The sequence below is a fragment of the Cylas formicarius genome, unplaced genomic scaffold, assembly GCF_029955315.1.
Source record: "Cylas formicarius isolate icCylForm1 unplaced genomic scaffold, icCylForm1.1 PGA_scaffold_12__32_contigs__length_19106922, whole genome shotgun sequence".
Lineage (NCBI taxonomy): Eukaryota > Metazoa > Arthropoda > Insecta > Coleoptera > Brentidae > Cylas > Cylas formicarius.
In genome coordinates, this window is record NW_026844225.1 from 11,780,193 (window position 1) to 11,799,680 (window position 19,488).

General features: G+C 32.5%; 1 protein-coding gene across 1 annotated transcript in view; it reads right to left on the reverse strand.

Annotated features, from left to right (window-relative positions):
* Positions 1 to 2,779: 2,779 nt before the first annotated feature.
* The window catches only part of LOC132695758 (zwei Ig domain protein zig-8-like), a 222,017-nt gene continuing 205,308 nt past the window's right edge, over positions 2,780 to 19,488 (reverse strand). The window contains exons 6-8 of the mRNA XM_060660214.1: positions 18,115 to 18,295; positions 10,299 to 10,435; positions 2,780 to 3,031 (exon numbers count right to left, since the gene is read on the reverse strand). Of these exons, the coding sequence (XP_060516197.1) occupies positions 2,931 to 3,031; positions 10,299 to 10,435; positions 18,115 to 18,295 (419 nt within the window). The 3' untranslated portion in view covers positions 2,780 to 2,930. The remainder of the gene's footprint in view (positions 3,032 to 10,298; positions 10,436 to 18,114; positions 18,296 to 19,488) is intronic.

Consider the following 19,488-nt stretch of genomic DNA (forward strand, 5'->3'; position numbering starts at 1 on the left):
TGAACGAGACGTAGGATCGTGCTGAAAATTTGATCGTTTGCATGAGTCAGGACGATCTATCGATGTAATATATTTTCATCGATACAACGTTGCCGCTTCTTCTAGAAAGTAGCATCAATCTTGATATTTTTAGAAGGACATGCTGTACATTGGATTGGCAAAATTAGTTATTTTCCCTATTTTTTGAATTTGTAGAGAGCTTTAATTGTGGCTATAGTTTACGAAAGTCTCATGCAGTAGTTGTGTGCGATTGATTATACCTGTGTAAACAAAAAATAAAGAAGGGAAAAGAGAAACTACAAAAAGTCCAATAACGGTTTTATTTATTTCATTCTCTTTTTAAAATAACCTGTTTTATTATAATTATATCAATGCAGTTACATTAAAACATTTATAATTCAATGTGCACAAAAGAATTCGAAAAATCATGTTTTTAAATCATTTATTACCTACCTTTATGATAATTGATTGCAAAACCACAAGAATAAATTGTTTATTCTTCTTGTGTTAAAACGGAATTAGTTCTAAATTAAGCGTTATAAGGGTCATTGCGTTAATTTCTTTTAACAAATTTATGCAATTTGGGCTTTTACGTGGATTTGTTTTGATTTTACTTGGATATTTCAAATACTTCGGTGACACTGACAATATAATCGTAGGATATTCAGTATATAGGTACAGATTATTAATCAAAAATCCCTTATAACTTGTTGGGTGTAGAGGGAATCGACAATCAGGTTTCTGATTGTCACTGAAATCCTCCAAAGTTTGACATACGTGGGGTACAATAAGTACACATAATAAGTATAAACATCAAAGTGCAACTTTTAATACGTTTTTTTTAACAATGCGGAATATATTTGTTAACATTTACGGTTATTACACATATTTTAGTGTTATTGCGATCCAAGTAAATTCACAAAAACACAGTGACGTATACACGAACTGTAAAGCCCATATTTGATTGTTTCATTAGATATAATTAGTAAATTTGAAAATAACTTTTTGGTTAGTTAGTAGAAAAGTTTTTGAGATGCTTACATAAACCATTTGAAACTACATTCTATTATAGACAGTTTTATAAACAGCTCGAGTGATTTTATACAGTTATACATATTTTAATTATTACTTAAAGATACTTAAAATATCACGCTAATCGTATTTATCTTAGCACCTTTATGCACAGGGCGGTACTTTCCACGCTACACTTAAAACAATACGAACAGAAATTTTACATTTTTAAGTATCTTTAAATTGGCAAACAAACTTAGAACTAATTTCATATGTGATTTATTCGTCCTTTTCTCATTCCCATATGGGTATGGGTTTTCGATGATCCATTGCATGTAATATACAATACCTCCCCAAATCTAATTTCTATATACAATGCGTAGAGTATAATTGGATTAATTTTTCCTTGAATCGTTGTGCCTTTGCTGTCTAATTTTCGTTTAAAATAGCCTAGTTTCATATACAATTACAATATAATACGCAGCTTATCGGTCGTAATCAGAAAAAGGTTTATCGCCCCTATTAACGCGGTGTTCCGATTTGAAGTCGTTATTATTAATAACTATTTCTGGACATCAAAAGTGAATAGCACGCGTAATTTCTGACCTACGAGGGAAGATTGAAAATTTGACGATTTTAATTTGGTCATATCTTCTTCAATATGAAATATATTCTGATTTTCTAATTATATACTTTTTCATTCCACATTTTTAACAGAAAGAAAATGACATATGTAAATGCATTTAAATACAAATAATTTATATTGCTTTTAGTTGCCTTTCTAATGATTAAGTTTACATTTTAGTTTCCCGATGCTTTTTATTTTCTATTTATTTATTTTTTACGTCTGTCATTCTGAACACAAATTAAGATTCTAACTAAATTAAAGTTTTAACCCAGAAAGTGATTTCTTGTGACAATGTAATTAACAGCTCAAATTTATAAATACATAAATAAATGCGTCATTGTATTTATGTTAAAAAAATTGCAGTGGAAAAGTGTTTACGAAATCAAAAAACCTTACATATATGGAAGATATGGCAAATGTTGAAAATCGCTAATTTTTCAATTTTCCCCCGTAGTTTGGAAATTATATGTGCTATTCACAATGTGATTATACAAGTTTTCAATTCTTGAAAATGTAGGATAAGCGGAGTTTCCCATTGGGACATCCAGATTTTGGAACACCTTGTAAATCGAAAATTGATAAATAAAAGTTTGGCGTCTCCTATCAATTGCTGTTGAAAATATATTAACTAACATCAAAGAAGTTCTCCGCGCTTTGTAACAACACAAGCACGGCTGCAGAAAACACCATTTGGAACAGACGGATACATAAATAGTATAATATAAAAATAGTTAATAAAACATTGGAATTGGAAATATTACGCTTATTCTAATGATCTTTTCTGAGTAATTTTGGCACCTGCAGTAGCGCACTAGGTGCTACCAATTGTTATAGAAGACTACGACATATGCGAGAATACATTCAATCACTTCCAAAAATGCCGTCCCGTCACTTGTCTCGTAAAGGTAACTCTTAAATATTTGAAAAGTATAACAAATCTATTCTATCGTCGAATAATATTTGGATATATAATTCTCTTTAACAGAACGGGTGAAGGTTATTATTTATATAGCAGATAAACATGTTTTACTAACGCCTAGTCACTAAACACTTAGAAATGTGACTCGGACGAAAGCGTAACAAATTCTAGATATTTTTCTTCACACCTATTTTGTAACACTATAGAATAACAGTCTTCGTTTTATTGGTCCATTCACATCATCTTTGATATGGTATCACTTTTATTGCGCCATAAACTTCGCAACTTAACTTTGTCGTTTATGCATTATGGGCGCTCCATTTGCTTTATACTACCCTAGAAGAATTTCGACTCCAATATTTAAAATTCTAATCACCTTCGGAACATTGATATACAGAGGAGAATCGACAAAACACACGATGAAATAGATGTCGTTCGAACTCCCGCTGTCTGAACCGCAGCGGGTAGCTCACCTAAAAATAAATATTATTTTGAGCAGCACGAAAAAACTAAAAAAATGTTACCAATTTTTGTGTTTCGGTTATCAGAAAAACGAAAGTATTTCTGCATTAAAATAAACTGCAACAACATTTCGTCTTCTATTTGACAACATAAAGAAATTAAATGACAGCCAGGGTGTTTCGAGAAGTCAGTGCAAAACATGGGCCGGTGAAAGAGAGCCAAAACGAAAATAAAAAGTTCCAATGAACTGAGTCTTTGCCGAGAGCAGAAATCTTATGGTTTAATTTGATCTATTTCATTCTAGACTGTCTGGAGAAGCTGCCCTGCTGTAAAAAGGGATTTTATAATGCAAAAGGGAGATCTTCGGTGGAGGCTATCGCTAGTCTTGTCAGCCTTTTTTCCGTGAACACAGAATTATGCCTCTGCCATGGATCTTCGTGTTTTATTCACTCATTGAATTTTTTCTTACGGAAGACAACATACCATCCACTGCAAATTTTCATAATTACCAATTGTATTATTGAATTAACAAAATTTAAATTATCTTGTTGTCTGTTTGTTTTGTTTTGTCTAATGGCTTGTATAACTATTGTCTTCCTTTGGGGCCTGGTGCAATTGTAAATTTATTTTATAAAAACGTAGTCAAATAAAATCTATTCCATTCTATTTTTACCGAGTTATAATAAATCTGCACTTTTGGTCTTCAGATATCTAATCTGCCCCTGTGCACAGGGTGATGCAGAACTTAGGTTTTCCTTCTAGTCAGCTTTTTCTTTCTGCTTAAGATCCACAGATTTTAAAATAAAAATGGTATATTTTTAAATTGGGCATAATTTAGTTAGGGATCATCATATGTATTTTGAAATATATGGTTCTCGATAGTAACAAATTTACAAAGTATAAATTCTTGTTCTTCTTCAATTTTTCAGTTCTGATCTTTGCGTGATTTAAAAATTGGCGTTATGTAAAAATTTACAATCACTACCATTTATTTGTTACAATGAGAGACGCTTTGAAAATATTCCTGACCAGAGCCAACAACAGAGAACTCATTGGCAAGACTGTATTATGATAAAGATTATAGAAATTGTATTGCAGACAATGTGTTGCAAAAGCTTGCTGTTTTTGCATATGGTTTTCAAAAAGTTTTAGACCATTGTAACTTTATAATAAATTCGACGAGATATACTTCGAATTCAACATATTTCTTCTCAATCTAAATAAAAAAAAAGGGTTCAAACTTTCGCGATTCAGTTTAACAGGATAATCTACTCGTTAAAATTCAAGTCATGTAGAATTAAATCAAAAATTAGGCCCAACTTAAATCGAGCCTAAACTGTTTTCGAAAGAGCTTTCAAAAGACTAGATTGCTGTTTGAAGTGCTAATTCGGCGAAGCACGCTGGATGTTTGACTTTCATGTCTAAATTTTGAATCCGGATTAAAAAAAATGAGGACGACAAATCTAATAGTTTAACCTTGTCACACGAGATAGCTGCCACCAAAATATTTAGCTTCGTTTGTATCGCGTATTTTCCGTGTATTTTATTTATTAAGGTTTCATGAAATTATTTCGATCATTGCTGATAATGTCTTGTTGCTGCTTGATATCGATACGGACTTTCAAAGTGGTTTAATTAGTCAAATACCCTTTAATGAAAGTTCTTTTGCACTTAATTTTGTTACTGAATTAGAGGTTAAATCATCGATTCTCAGTCTAAGAAACTCTAGTTGCTCTGACGCTTATGAAATCAATGTCAATTTACTAAAAAACCTTATAGATGCTCTGGTAATTCCAATATGCAATTTTTCCACATACTTTAAAAATTACTAAAGTTATTCCAATCTTTAAGAGCGGGGACTCTCGCCCCATATCCATAGTGCCACATATTGGTGAGAAATTTGAAAGGGTTATAAAACCACAAATAGTTAACTTTTTTGAGCAGCAGGATATCTTTGGGAACGAGCAGTTTGGATTTAGGGAGGGGCGCTCTACCATACATGCGATAAGTAAGGTCGTGGGAGATGTGGTGGTGGGTCTTGAGACTGGAAATCGAGTGGGGTTGACAATGTGTGACCTTAGCAAAGCCTTCGACTGTAACTCGCACGATCTTCTTAAACAGAACCTGTTTAGGTATGGATTTCGCCTCGGAATTCTTAATCTAACAGAATCTTATTTACTAGACAGGGAACAGTTTGTGGGCGATGACAGATGTAAATCCTCTTTGGTGAAGATGTCCAGTGGGGTCACCCAACGGTCCGTACACGGCCCTGTATGTTTTATAGTGTATGTTGCTGATCTATGCCGGGGTTTGACAAATGTGTTTTATTTGCGGACGATGCCAGTTTTACCTTATATGGTCCGAATTGGAATGACCTGCACAACATTACTGGGGAACTGGAGAGCAATGCGAAAAATTGGTTTAAAAATAATTATTTGAAATTGAATACGGATAAAACTCAAAAAATATTATTTATCAATTACTTGGCATTACACTTGATAGTAGACTTAAGCGAAAACTATCTTCCAGCTTATTAGGAAGAGCCTAGACCAAAATGCCCTAATGACAGTTTATTATGCTTTATTTCATTCGCACATATCATATGGCACAGTATTATGGGGAAACTCTGTCAATGCTGTTCAAATATTCAGGATGCAGAAAATGGCTATAAGAATTCTTGCTGGGGCTAAGCACAATGAACACTGTACTCAATATTTTAAAAAATATAAGATAATGACACTGCCCTGTATTTATATTCTCCACAATCTTTTAGAAATTAACAAACATACTAATGTATTTGAAGGTGTATCTCATAGTTGTCCAACACGTGCAAAAAATCTTATAAGAGTTCCAAAGCACAGTCTTGTTACATCAGACAAAAATTCTTTAAACATTAACTTGTACAATATGCTGCCAGATAGGTACAGACATATGGGTTTTGAGGTGTTTAAAACTAATATTAAAGTGTTGCTTGTTGAAAATAGTTTCTATAGTGTGGACGAGTACTCCAACAAAATAAAAAAACTAAATTAAAATCCTTGGCTTACCGAAATGTGTGAAGATCTTAACATACTATCTAGCACTTTCTCTACGATTTTTATACTCCGTGTTAGTGTTGTTGACCTTTACATTTGTTATTGTTCACTATTGTGTTATTTATAAAATACGTTTATTTTTACACCTTTATACTTTTTACATTTTGTTTTTGTATTTCACCTTATGTGGTTAATAAATTCTTCTTCCTCTTCTTCTTAACCAAATGCAGCCGAATGTAATGTACGTAAATGTGGCAAATTAGTATCAAACTAATCTACGCAAAAGAATCTGAAAAAATTGATTTTGGGTCTGGGCCTTAAGCTATGTTGTGGGTCCAAGAAGACCCGTCTAGGAATAAATTAATATTTTAATATTTTCCGTGGATTCGAAATAAATTTCATTTTATTTTATTACATTATTTTTGATTGCTTTGCCACTGCTACAATTTATTGCGCTGATGTCGATGTATTTGGTAAATTTAAAGGCTGAGAGCTTTTTGTTACAGTAACGGGTCATAAACCGCCAGATTCGCTATCGACGAACGCTATTCGATTTTTGTAGACAAACAAAATCTTCTGGTGTTATGTCTGATCTAGTTTGAAATGGGGTTGCATTAAAGTTTCAATACGTTATATATATCTTCGATGACAACTTTGGTTCAGCGTGCCACCAAAGTTGTCTTTTATAATTTTCGTTTAAGTTCTTTTTGTTTGTTATCAGTTCCTTGATTCACATTAGTGAGAGAGTTCCTATAATTTGCTATAATTTTGCGGTGGCTATTTCAAAGTGCTCACTTCTTTGTAAAAGATATTTGTTTTATTATATTTTATTATATTCTCTGAGCACAGAATGCCTTAGTTAGTGGATTTGTTACCTGAAAAATTTTGGTAATATATAGAATGCCTAAAACCTATCAGATATTTTATGAAATGAAGCATATTATATACGAAGTGTGTTCAAAAAGTAAGGTGACTTTTATAATTGGGCAGGCAAGGTATATTCGTTCTTCGATATATTTTTTGTGATGTTGGTATACATGTTCCTAACATATGTTCACAATTTCAGCCAGTTTCAACGTTTACTTCTTTTTTGTGATACAGAAGCGTTAGACTTGTTTTGTGTGCTGTCAAAAAAAAGGAGCAAAGAATTTGCATAAAATTTTGTGTAAAAAATGGAATACAGTGCTGCAAAACCTTTGAAATGTTGACAACGGCATATGGTTAATCTACTTTGAGCGCTAGACGCACCAGCACGTCAATAACTGATGAAAGCGTTGAAGAAGTGAAACAAATGGTTTTGAAAAATCTACTATTAGAGAAGTAGCTAAAGACGCCAGCATCTCTATTGGCTAGTGCCATGCAATTTTTTCCGAAGTTTTAGGCATGAAACATGTAGCAGCAAAATTTGTTCCGAATCTGCCTTATTTTGAATAAAAGGACCGCAGAAGGAGCATCGCGCAAGAGCTGTTAAATGATGTCAACGATGATCCTGATACGCTCAAAAACGCATAACATATATATCAAGGTTTTGCTTACTGTTTTCTTTGATTATCGTGCCATAGTACATCAAGAGTTCTTACCATAAGGTCGGATGATCAATAAAGAGTATTACCTTGAAATTATACGCCGTTTGCCAGAAGCAATACGAAGAAAACTTCCGGAATTGTGGTAAAACAATTCATGGATTTTGCATCACCATACTGCAAACGCCTCCTCAGCGTTGTTTGTGTCCTAACATTTTGGCCAAAAAACCATACCACATTCACTGGATATGGCCCTCTGCGACTTTTTTCTGTTCTCAAATCTCAAAAAACCCATGAAAGGAAGGAGGTATGGAACGATTGAGGAGATAAAGAAAAACTCGTTGGAACAACTCAAGGCTATACCAGAAACTGCTTACCAGAAGTGCTTCAAGGATTGGAAAAAACGTTGTGATAAAACTTAAGTCACCTTACTTTTTGAGCACACCTTGTACAACTACTTGGAATTTAACTGTATCCTCAGCTGTATCTCTTACTGGACAAATTTTATTCCAGGTCAAATCAGTTTATAAAAAACTAGAAAAGAAGTGAATACTAACCAGAACTAACCAAAAACATTAAATATAATGATATATTCTGTTCGCTTTGGTTAGATTTTGCAGGTTTCGTTCTAACAGACTCGAAACGCGAATTCCACAATTTTTGCTAGTTTCAGTTTCACATTTAAAAAGATCCACCTTGCATATTTCTAGGTATTTCATAAAATGCCTAGTTAAAATATCTACAAAGCATTAAAATCGAAAGCATTGCATATATTTGCTAATGTCGTTAGTTATTCTATCTTCTTCTAGGATAACTAGGTTTTCTACACTTGGCCCCTAAACTGAGTAAACAAAAGATGCCTTTAATGAAAATTTAAAAGAATTCACCTAGGAATCTGCCAAGCCACTTTTTTCAAACCCGATAGCCTCTAGATATTTGAGCTAGAAAGTAACCTTCAATTGGCCAATGGTGTTAATTTCTCGTGAGTTATTTTTGATTCTTGAACCTATTTAATATTAATCAAATAAACAATTGATTATTTTTATTGTTTCGATCCAAAAAAATAATATACCACGAAAATAATAAAAACTTTGTAGGCATTCTATACAGGGTTTAAGTGGCTCCTTCAGACTGCGAGTGGAGTTACATATTTTTGTACTTCTAAAAACAAGGGGTTCTTAGTTTGCATGCTAATTTGGAAAATGGGTTAAATGTCGTTTGCTGTGTATTTTTTAATTAACATTTAACATACCCACATACCCCACTATGTGTCGGATATCCACCCTGAAAACGCCTCTGTAGTTGCTTTATATGTAACGATTTTTTTGTCACTGATTTGCGCCAGAGGATGTTCGAGTCTTTTAAAGTCTGAAGTTGTTGCGAATACGCTGCACGTTTTGACAATAAAACTTAGAATTTCATGTCATTACTCTTTGTAGAGAAATTCGTTTTGGTGTTGTTAGTGTTACACCTAAACCGTGGATTTAGACCCTGTAACGACGTTATTCGATCCCAACTAACAAAGTTTGTACTTTGCAATTTAGCAGCTTATGCTGCTGTGCACTAATTTACTCAGAATGAAGTTATGTACATCAACTTCGATAGGCGATACGTGGGAAGTAATTCACGGCAGAGTTGTCTGATGTCGATGAGTTGAGATAGATGGGATTTCCACTGTCTTTATTATTTTTCTCCACAACGCTTCAACTAGTCTAGTATCTTCAGTTGAAATGTTGTGGGGATTTAATAATAAAAACAATAAATAGAAGTCTAATCTAATTTTATCAACATTTTGTTGTTTATGACCTTTAAACAAACATTTGTATGATGTCCTCTTTATGGTGTAAACTAAAGCGACAATCATTTTTTTTTTGCTTTTTTCAAACCCCATAGCTTCTAGATATTTAAGCTAGAAAGTAACCTTCAATGGGTAAAAAATTGGTTATTTTTATTGTTATAATCTATAAATGGAGATAAATATGAACAGCAAAACAAAAAGTAAAATAAAATGAAAGAAAGTTTAAGAAGTTAGGAAATTTTGTATATTCCCGAGTTATAGATTTTATTTATTATTTCAGATGTTTAATGTCTTATTCTCACACGCTTTCCCAAATTTACGAACAAAGCAAAACTTTGTTTTGTTATTATAATTATAACGTTATTATGTATTAAGTTTTCGAAAATCTTATAAAAACAAATAACAAATTTTTTAATCTTTTTTTTTCGACGAAACTTCCACAGTCTACTATCATACTTTTTACAAAACTTCTCAGTCGAGCTCTGAAGAAGTCACCAGGATGATTGGCGAAACGTTAGCAAGTTCGACTCAGCAAAAACCGACACAGGAGGAATCCAGAAGTTTTGTAAAAAGTAAATGAGTAACTTTTTTTAAAATAAATAATTATAATTATTATAAAAAACATTATAAATAGGGGACAGTGGGACACGATGACCAGAAGAAGCTTTGCCAAATTTTCGGTAAATTTAGTTAAATTTAGTAAAAAAAAATCGACTTGATGATTAAAAGCCACAAAAAATAATAAAAGGCTTAAGTGGGCGGCCTTGCCCAACCCACCCCTAATGCTGTACTCTGATAAGGCCCGCATTAAATGCAGTTTCCATTTTAGCACAGCGGAGCCTTTACATACACACTGCTACCAATAAATAGAAAGCTAAAACTTGGTAGTTTTGGTAATGAAAAATCAGAGATTTCCACTTACCATTAAGTACGTGTACGGTTACTGTAGTTTCAGCTAAATTTCCGACAGAACAGGTGTAATTCCCAGAGTGGCTTTTCTCCAGCGGCATGATGGTTAAAGTGGAGACCGCAGAATCGGTTTCCTTGGAAATATTTAGACTAAAACAAAACAAAGGGTCGATTTTGCGAATTGGGTTGTGTTAATATTTTAATAAGATTAAAGTACGATTTATTAAGCGGGGCACTTGCTTAAACGAAAGCAAACGAAAATGAAATTAATTTATCTGTTATCTACATTAGCTTTGTTATGATTATTAATCATAATTACAATGTAATTAATACTGCAAAAACTACACATTTCATCACTTAAAGTGCTGTGGGTTTGGTTGGGTTTTGTTTCATTTTCTTTTTTTTACGTCCACTCAGTGTTGATTGGTTTTCCTATTCATAAACCGGGATTAAAATATCTTTGCATTTAAAATAATTTACTAATAATAGAAATTAAAGTTTGCAACCATATATATGGCGAATTTTAATTTTATTTAATTAAAATTTCGATCAATGTGAAATACTCTTGTACCGCGAAAAATTTATTTTAAAAACTCCTTTTAATCGGTTTAACGAAAAAGACGGGCCTTTTAGAGAGTGTTTGTTTTTTTAAGTTAAGTCTAATGTCTAGATCTATATAAAAACAGCCCTGGATATAAAGGATATAAGAGAACGACTACATCCGTCTTGATTTTCTACCGCGTACTATGGAAAAGGTTTTAGTAGGTTTATAGTCCCATTTTAGTAAAAATCGGTATAGCTTTATATGAAATCCTTTCCCAGACAAGCGACACATCTAAATAAAAAACTACGCGTTCTAAATTATGGTTATGTGCTGTTTTGTTTCCGGTCTGGAAAAATGTCACATCGTTCTAAAAAAAGACTACCGTAAATACCCTCTTCTATGTGGTGGTCGCGTAGTTGAAAAATGGAACTTATTTGTAATGTACGTCGATTTAAAAGCAGTGCGGCACGTAAAATATAGAAAATCGAATTTTAAAAAATTGGTTTCAGTTCTAGTATATTGCGTTTATGGAGTCTGGTATTAACGCCGCCATTGCAAGAAAAACACATTTAATTTAACGCATTTCTGACATTTTTCACCATTTAGCATTTCTATAAATGGAAAGTCATTGTTAAATTATTTAGTGGAAAGTAAATGGTCGAGTGGAGGAAAAACCCGAACGAGAATAAAATATCCGAGTTTTGCATTAATTGGTAAAAGCCGTCCATATTTTAGTACGTAGTGGCTGTATCATTTTAATGTATTAATTTTCATTTAGTTTCCATTTTCGCTAATTCTTCAAAGGTCACGGGCCACCGTAGAATATTGACGTAATTTATTGTTAATTGCGTTATTAATTTTTGTAGCCTGTTAAATAGACATTAAAATATATTCCGATGTTACAAATATACTAATTCTATTGTTCTTATTGCAAAATATTTTTTACAAATGTTTAAAATAATTATTTTCCGTAGAATATTGCGCGTTATACTTTTTGGATTTGGATATCAGAGACTTAAATATTTTCCTCTTTTTTCTCAAATCATATTTTTACAGAATCTCTCTAATCAGCGTTTGAAGCTCCTAGCATCGAGAAAAAAAGTAAAACTAATCTAGCAGTGTTAAAGAAATTAATTTGTGCGTTGGCTAAGTGTTGTTTTAAATATTTACAACTGGTTACATATTTTAGAAGCATTTATAACATCATTATCTGTCATATCTCCAATGTTTCTCTCATCAGTTGTCTGAATTTTAACCTTTCTTCTATAGCCTTTCTGAACTGCTAAATCGATCATAGTTTATACACATTTAATTCTCTGTTTTGTAGTACTTAACTTATCTCACTATAAATTCGCCCGTATCGGAAGTAAATATCTAGCGAAAGAAAAAAAACGCATTGTTATTTTTGAATATTTTCCGTCTTCCCAATTAGCTTATTGCAGTATTATTTTTCAATTTTGAATATTTACTTGTCAAAATCGATATATATCCAGAATATAGACCAGACGCAATTGAAAAAGCAAAACGCGCACTTCTAGAAAATAATTATCCCATAAACTTAATTAATAATATCTTTAATAAACGTACCAACAAATTTTATAATAACGTAAACAGAAACCAACATCAAAATCCTCAAAGAAAATATATATCGCTTCCATATATACCTGGATTATCAGAAAAACCCCAAACCATTTTTAAGGAACACTAAATTCAAATATGACACAAAAGTTTTAATTTACAAAAAACATATCTCTTCACTAAACTCAAAGCAAAAATTCCAGTTGAAAAAAGAAGTAATGTAGTATATGAAATTCCATGCTCTAATTGCGACAGTGTGTATATAGGACAAACAAGCCAATATTTAAAAAATAGAATCAACGGACATAACTATGACAAAAAAAATAAAACTGCTCTCCATACCCATTGCGAAAACACCAAACACACATTTAATTTTCAAAAAGTTAAAGTCCTACTAACAGAACTTAACACTAAAAAAAGAGAACTTTCTGAAAGTATAGAAATCCGTATAAAATATTCGCTTGCAAATTATGTTTATTTTTAATATATTAACACAAATGTCATCAATTGTTATATGTTTCACCTATACAAAATAAGAATATTTTGAAAATGATCGAAATTACGATCGAAATGTTAATAAATATTTAGAAGAATCACATTAATTGTTTTCGAGAGACCGCATACCCAAGAGAAATTGAAGAAAACACTTCGAACACTGCGGTGCGCAAGCATTGAAGATGCCAAGTGAGATTTTGGTGAGTCGTCTGCAGGATTCCAGTCGGAGTTCAACAAATGAACGGATGACACTATATTCCGGGATATCATCCGTTCGCTTGTTGAACTCCGACTGGAATCCTGCAGACGTTTCGCCAAAATCTCACTGGGCATCTTCAATGCTCGCGCTCCGAAAACACTTCGAACACTGTATATATATATATATATATATATATATATATATATATATATATATATATATATATATATATATATATATATATATATATAATGGGTGTATCTAATAGATATCTGAACGCTAAATCTCATCACCACCCATCACAGATACAGGCAGTGGCAAATACATTAATTGCTCGGTCCTTCAGGCTCACAAACGAGAGGAACAGAGATAAAGAACTGAAGAAAATTAGTACCTGTCTTCAACAAAACTGATACCAAAGGCGCACCATCAGCAAGGCAATCAGTAAACAACAACAGCCGCAGCAGAGAGTGCAGGACGAGACCCAACGAAGATCGATCGCTGTCCTGCCATACATCAAGGGGGTTACTGACAAAATCGGCCGAATATTACGGAAACACGACATATCAACGGCATACAAACCTGACCATACCATCGGAGCAATACTAAGAAACCCAAAACAAAAAATTACTCTGGAAAACCAAGGAGTATACAGTGTAGCATGCGGATCGTGCAGCCTGACGTATGTGGGACAGACCAACATAAGGATTTCAGCCAGGCTCGAGGAACATCGTTTAGCCATAAGAAACAAACAAACAACATCTGCTTTGTTTCAGCACCAACATCAGACAGGCCATAAAATTGATTTCGGCACTTGCAAACAAATAGCTAATATTCCTGATTTTAGGACTAGGATTATACGAGAGGCCATCGAAATAGAAGAGTCCGGACACCTCAATACGAGAGACGACGCTCTGCATTTATCCAACACGTGGAGAACGATAATCAAACAGCAGAGCGATGCACAGCAGCCAACGGGGACATCGCAACTACGATCGGGCGAAATTAACAACGCGACAATTCAGGGGGCGGAGCCACCTCCCCCCACGCACAAGCAGCACCGTTACCATCTCCGGCGCAGAGTATAAATACCGCACGCACCGCCGATAACCTCCCAGTGTTCGAAGTGTTTTCGGAGCGCGAGCATTGAAGATGCCAAGTGAGATTTTGGCGAAACGTCTGCAGGATTCCAGTCGGATGCAAGATTTGCAGGATTCCAGTCGGAGTTCAACGAGCGAACGGATGATATCCCGGAATATAGTGTCATCACATTTTTCCATCCGTGAATCAATACGTGAGAATATATATATATATATATATATATATATATATATATATATATATATATATATAATTGACAATATTTTTTAAAAAAATTTCGTCAAGTCAAATTACTCAGGCGCTTCACCAATGCATTTGACTATATTAAGGTTGATTTTTAATATTAAAAAGGCAGCTGATTGAGAGATAAAGGATATCATGGCGAAATGTATTTTTTTTAATCTATTTTTTACCAATAATTTGTCATTAAAATATTTCCTGCAGTAATCACAAAATATATAATCTTTAAAAAAAACATATGTTTTTGTATTTCGCCGCTATATAATTGACAATATTTTTGAAAAAATTTCGTCAAGTCAAATTTTTAAAATGTTTGTCTTTTGATTTTTTGAGATACAATAATAACACAAATTTTTTTCTCATAAAACAAGTCCATGCGATTTTAGGTGTTAATTCAATATTCAACAACAATATACAGAATCGGTAGAAATAGGCTGTCATTTGTTAGCTTTGAATCTGGTTCTTATTTTGATACGTGGACTTTATGTATAACAAAACTTATGCTATTTAAGAAACGTTTGCAATAACGGGTTTTCATATTCACCAACCCCAAAACAAGTGTCTACTAGTTTAATAAGCACATTTAGAGAGATACAAAAATAAAAATGACAAATAAAAGATTAACGCTTTCCTCGTTGACTCAAATATAAATAAACGTGAAACGAAATTCCTTTCCCCTTGAAATTAGTATTTGAAATGGAAGACGAGCCTGACAAATGGTATCAAATTTTTCGATAACGCTTAACAAATCTTTTGGCGCGATAATTTATTAATTGACGTGAGTTATGTTTTCATAAATTATGATGAATCGCTAAAATTTACAAAGAAGGAAATATGTCTCCGGATATTTGGTTACGAGCGATCCCAATTCATTATCATCAAATGGAACAGTTAAATAATGCCTAGAACCCAAATTCGTCGGCCTAAAATTTGTCACGCAGTTTCGTTGAAAATTGGAAAGAGGTGATAAATATTGTCCCTTGATTAATATTCACTTGAAAACGTGTACTGCGTCTAATAAAATGAGGGGCATTTACGTGAAAAATTTACTGTCGTACCTACCTTTGCAGGGCATTACAATAGTCCCGTTCTTAATTTTCTCCTGCTAAAATAGGTCAAATTTGTTTTGAAAAGCAACTGAGCCCAATTAATTTTAAAATGTTATTTAATGTGAGGGTTAAAACATATACAACTTTTATGGGACATATTTTCAATCCTAATTGATATATATATATATATATATATATATATATATATATATATATATATATATATATATATATATATATATATATATATATATATACACACTTCGAAGTGTTTTCGGAGCGCGAGCATTGAAGATGCCAAGTGAGATTTTGGCGAAACGTCTGCAGGATTCCAGTCGGAGTTCAACGAGCGAACGGATGATATCCCGGAATATAGTGTCATCACATTTTTCCATCCGTGAATCAATACGTGAGAATATATATATATATATATATATATATATATATATATATATATATATATATAATTTTAGCGATTCATCATAATTTATGAAAACATAACTCACGTCAATTAATAAATTATCGCGCCAAAAGATTTGTTAAGCGTTATCGAAAAATTTGATACCATTTGTCAGGCTCGTCTTCCATTTCAAATACTAATTTCAAGGGGAAAGGAATTTCGTTTCACGTTTATTTATATTTGAGTCAACGAGGAAAGCGTTAATCTTTTATTTGTCATTTTTATTTTTGTATCTCTCTAAATGTGCTTATTAAACTAGTAGACACTTGTTTTGGGGTTGGTGAATATGAAAACCCGTTATTGCAAACGTTTCTTAAATAGCATAAGTTTTGTTATACATAAAGTCCACGTATCAAAATAAGAACCAGATTCAAAGCTAACAAATGATAGCCTATTTCTACCGATTCTGTATATTGTTGTTGAATATTGAATTAACACCTAAAATCGCATGGACTTGTTTTATGAGAAAAAAATTTGTGTTATTATTGTATCTCAAAAAATCAAAAGACAAACATTTTAAAAATTTGACTTGACGAAATTTTTTCAAAAATATTGTCAATTATATAGCGGCGAAATACAAAAACATATGTTTTTTTTAAAGATTATATATTTTGTGATTACTGCAGGAAATATTTTAATGACAAATTATTGGTAAAAAATAGATTAAAAAAAATACATTTCGCCATGATATCCTTTATCTCTCAATCAGCTGCCTTTTTAATATTAAAAATCAACCTTAATATAGTCAAATGCATTGGTGAAGCGCCTGAGTAATTTGACTTGACGAAATTTTTTTAAAAAATATTGTCAATTATATAAACAAAAATATATGTTTTTTTTTAAGACTATATATTTTGTGATTACTGCAGGAAATATTTTAATGACAAATTATTGGTAAAAAATAGATTAAAAAAGAGAAATATTTTAATGACAAATTATTGGTAAAAAATAGATAAAAAAATACATTTCGCCATGATCTTTTATCTCTCAATCAGCTGCCTTAAAAATCAACCTTAATATAGTCAAATGCATTGGTGAAGCGCCTGAGTAATTTGACTTGACGAAATCTAAGCGTGTCTTTCTCTGATTATTATTATCTGTTTACAAATATTTATTTATTTATTTTTTACAAATGTACAAATATTTACATTAGCCAGCTCTAAATATAAAATAGAGAGGAACCTATTTGAAAGTTATATAGTTGATTTAAAACCTTGAAATGGTTTTTGTAATCCGAAATTAGAAATTGATCAATGCTCATGTTGCGCTGCTAATGACTCAAAATCAATTTATTATTATTTGAACATAAATATATTTTTAAAATATTATTTTTTTAATTTTTTGGTAGTTTGTTTTTGAACACACACACTTTTTTCTACGCCCTTACACTTTAAGTTCGAAAAATTCTCAAATATACTTATTCCTTTGGAATTCATTTCATTCATTCAAGTTTATGGTGTCCGTGATCAAAGGAAAAACCTATTTTAAAATGTTTGCAATCGATTAAATTCCCCCTCCCCGATTGATTTGATTTCGAAGCTCTTCTAAATTTGGCCCAGATTAATAATTAATGCTATTGGGAAAAAGTTATAATCCTCCCAATTTGCCTTCACCCCAATGTTGTTCTGGTTACGCCCTCAAAAAACGAAGTAACTAATTAAAATTTCAAGAAAACTGGCAAAGTGGACCCTTAAATCTAAGCGTCTCGAGAAATATTATGATTGCACTCTTTCTGACTTTTCAAAACCTATTGAAATCTATCGAAACACTTATCGAAATACTTTCGAAAGAAATTGGTACTCGAACGTACATTCCTTTTCGTTGCGCTTTATTTTATTTCGTCGAAATAAAAATATGAAACGTTTTATGGCCTGTATCTTGCACGGTAAACACGACAAATAAATAAAAACAAACGTTTCCGCTTCCATTTTAATTTGAAATGGCACGTCCAGTTTTGTTTGCAACTAAAATGTAAACGTTTTTATCGATGCGACCTGATCATAATGTCCACATAAATTCCGAAAAATATTTGCCTCAATTGCAATGGCAGCGGAATATTTTTCAGCGATCACGCGACGTCACAGTTTTTTCCTAAATCAAATTTAAACGAATTAACAAATTAAGCGTTGATTACGTAAAAAAATAATACGTTCTCGTTCTCACCTGCTGCCCACATGGAGAACTCGATCGCCATGTTTCCAGGAGATTATGTCACGATCGGGTTGTCCATTTTCTGAAAAACCGATGCTGCTCACTGAACATGTTAGAAGCAAAGTGCTTCCCGCTCTGTAGTATCGCTCGAAAACTCTTCTTCCCGATTCGTCCACAATTTTTAAAACTGGAGCTAGAAACACATGTTAAAGACTTAAACTGATCCATTTTTTTTGCAACAATCTAGTTCTGGGACTCATTATCGTATGTATTTAACATTTAAGTCGACTTGGAGAATTGTTTTGAAGTTCTTTAGTAGTAGTTGATAATACTTCAGTTAGCTGGAAGAAAATCAGAAATAATTGACTCCCAGTTATAGCAAATTTGTCCAAACATCATTTTTTGAATTCTGTCGTGGAAGATATAGGAGCAAAACATATCACTTTGTCATTGTGAGATAAATACTAAAAGGCACGGGAATCCAAACGACAGAATTTGTATCTAGACGAAACAGGACATTCGGAGTTTTGAATGAAAGATGTACGGTTCCTATTTTAAACAAATAAAGTGATATCTGAGAACTGACGAATTTCTGACCAGAATGTGATCACAAAGAACAAGAAGGACCATTTTATTTTGTGAGAAGTGTGGATGTGTGACAATGATATAAAGAGGTTTAATAAATACTTCTAATAAAAAAAAATATCCTTTGGCATAATTTCCCTAGATTTTCAATCATTTCACCTTTCTAAATGTCGATAAGTCGATATAATTTGTGATGGCATAGTCGACCAAAAAACCAAGAGAGAAGATGTGAAGTGAGGCAAAACACGGCGATACTGCAGTAGTATCTGTTTGGAAGGCACCTCTCCAGAGAGTTACCAAAGAAAATTGGATCAGTTTTATAACACACAGAAAATATACTAAAAGAATACGAGGAAAAAGAGAATACACTCGATGTAACGGTACCATCACTGGTTATTAATGTAGACGATGGATCATTTTCTGGTAGCAGCGGTTGCAATTTTGGCACTGTCTTATCGTAAATACAAATTAAATATGGTTTACTTGTACATTTCCTCTTCAGAAATTTTAATTTTATACGGAATTATATTTTTTTTTAAATTTTCCGATTTTTTTGGTATTGTAATTTTTATTGCATGGACAATAGTTTATTTAACAAATTATCATAATGCCATGTAGATTCATCTACTTAAATATTCGCCTATCATTAAGGAACACGCTGATCTATTATTACATAGAAAATATATGAATCAATCTCTGAATATGGGCCTACTAGTTAAATTAATAAATGCCAAAATGATTCTCTTACTCCTAAGTCATACAATCGTGATCATTAGTGACTGCTGTCTTGCATGGATCACA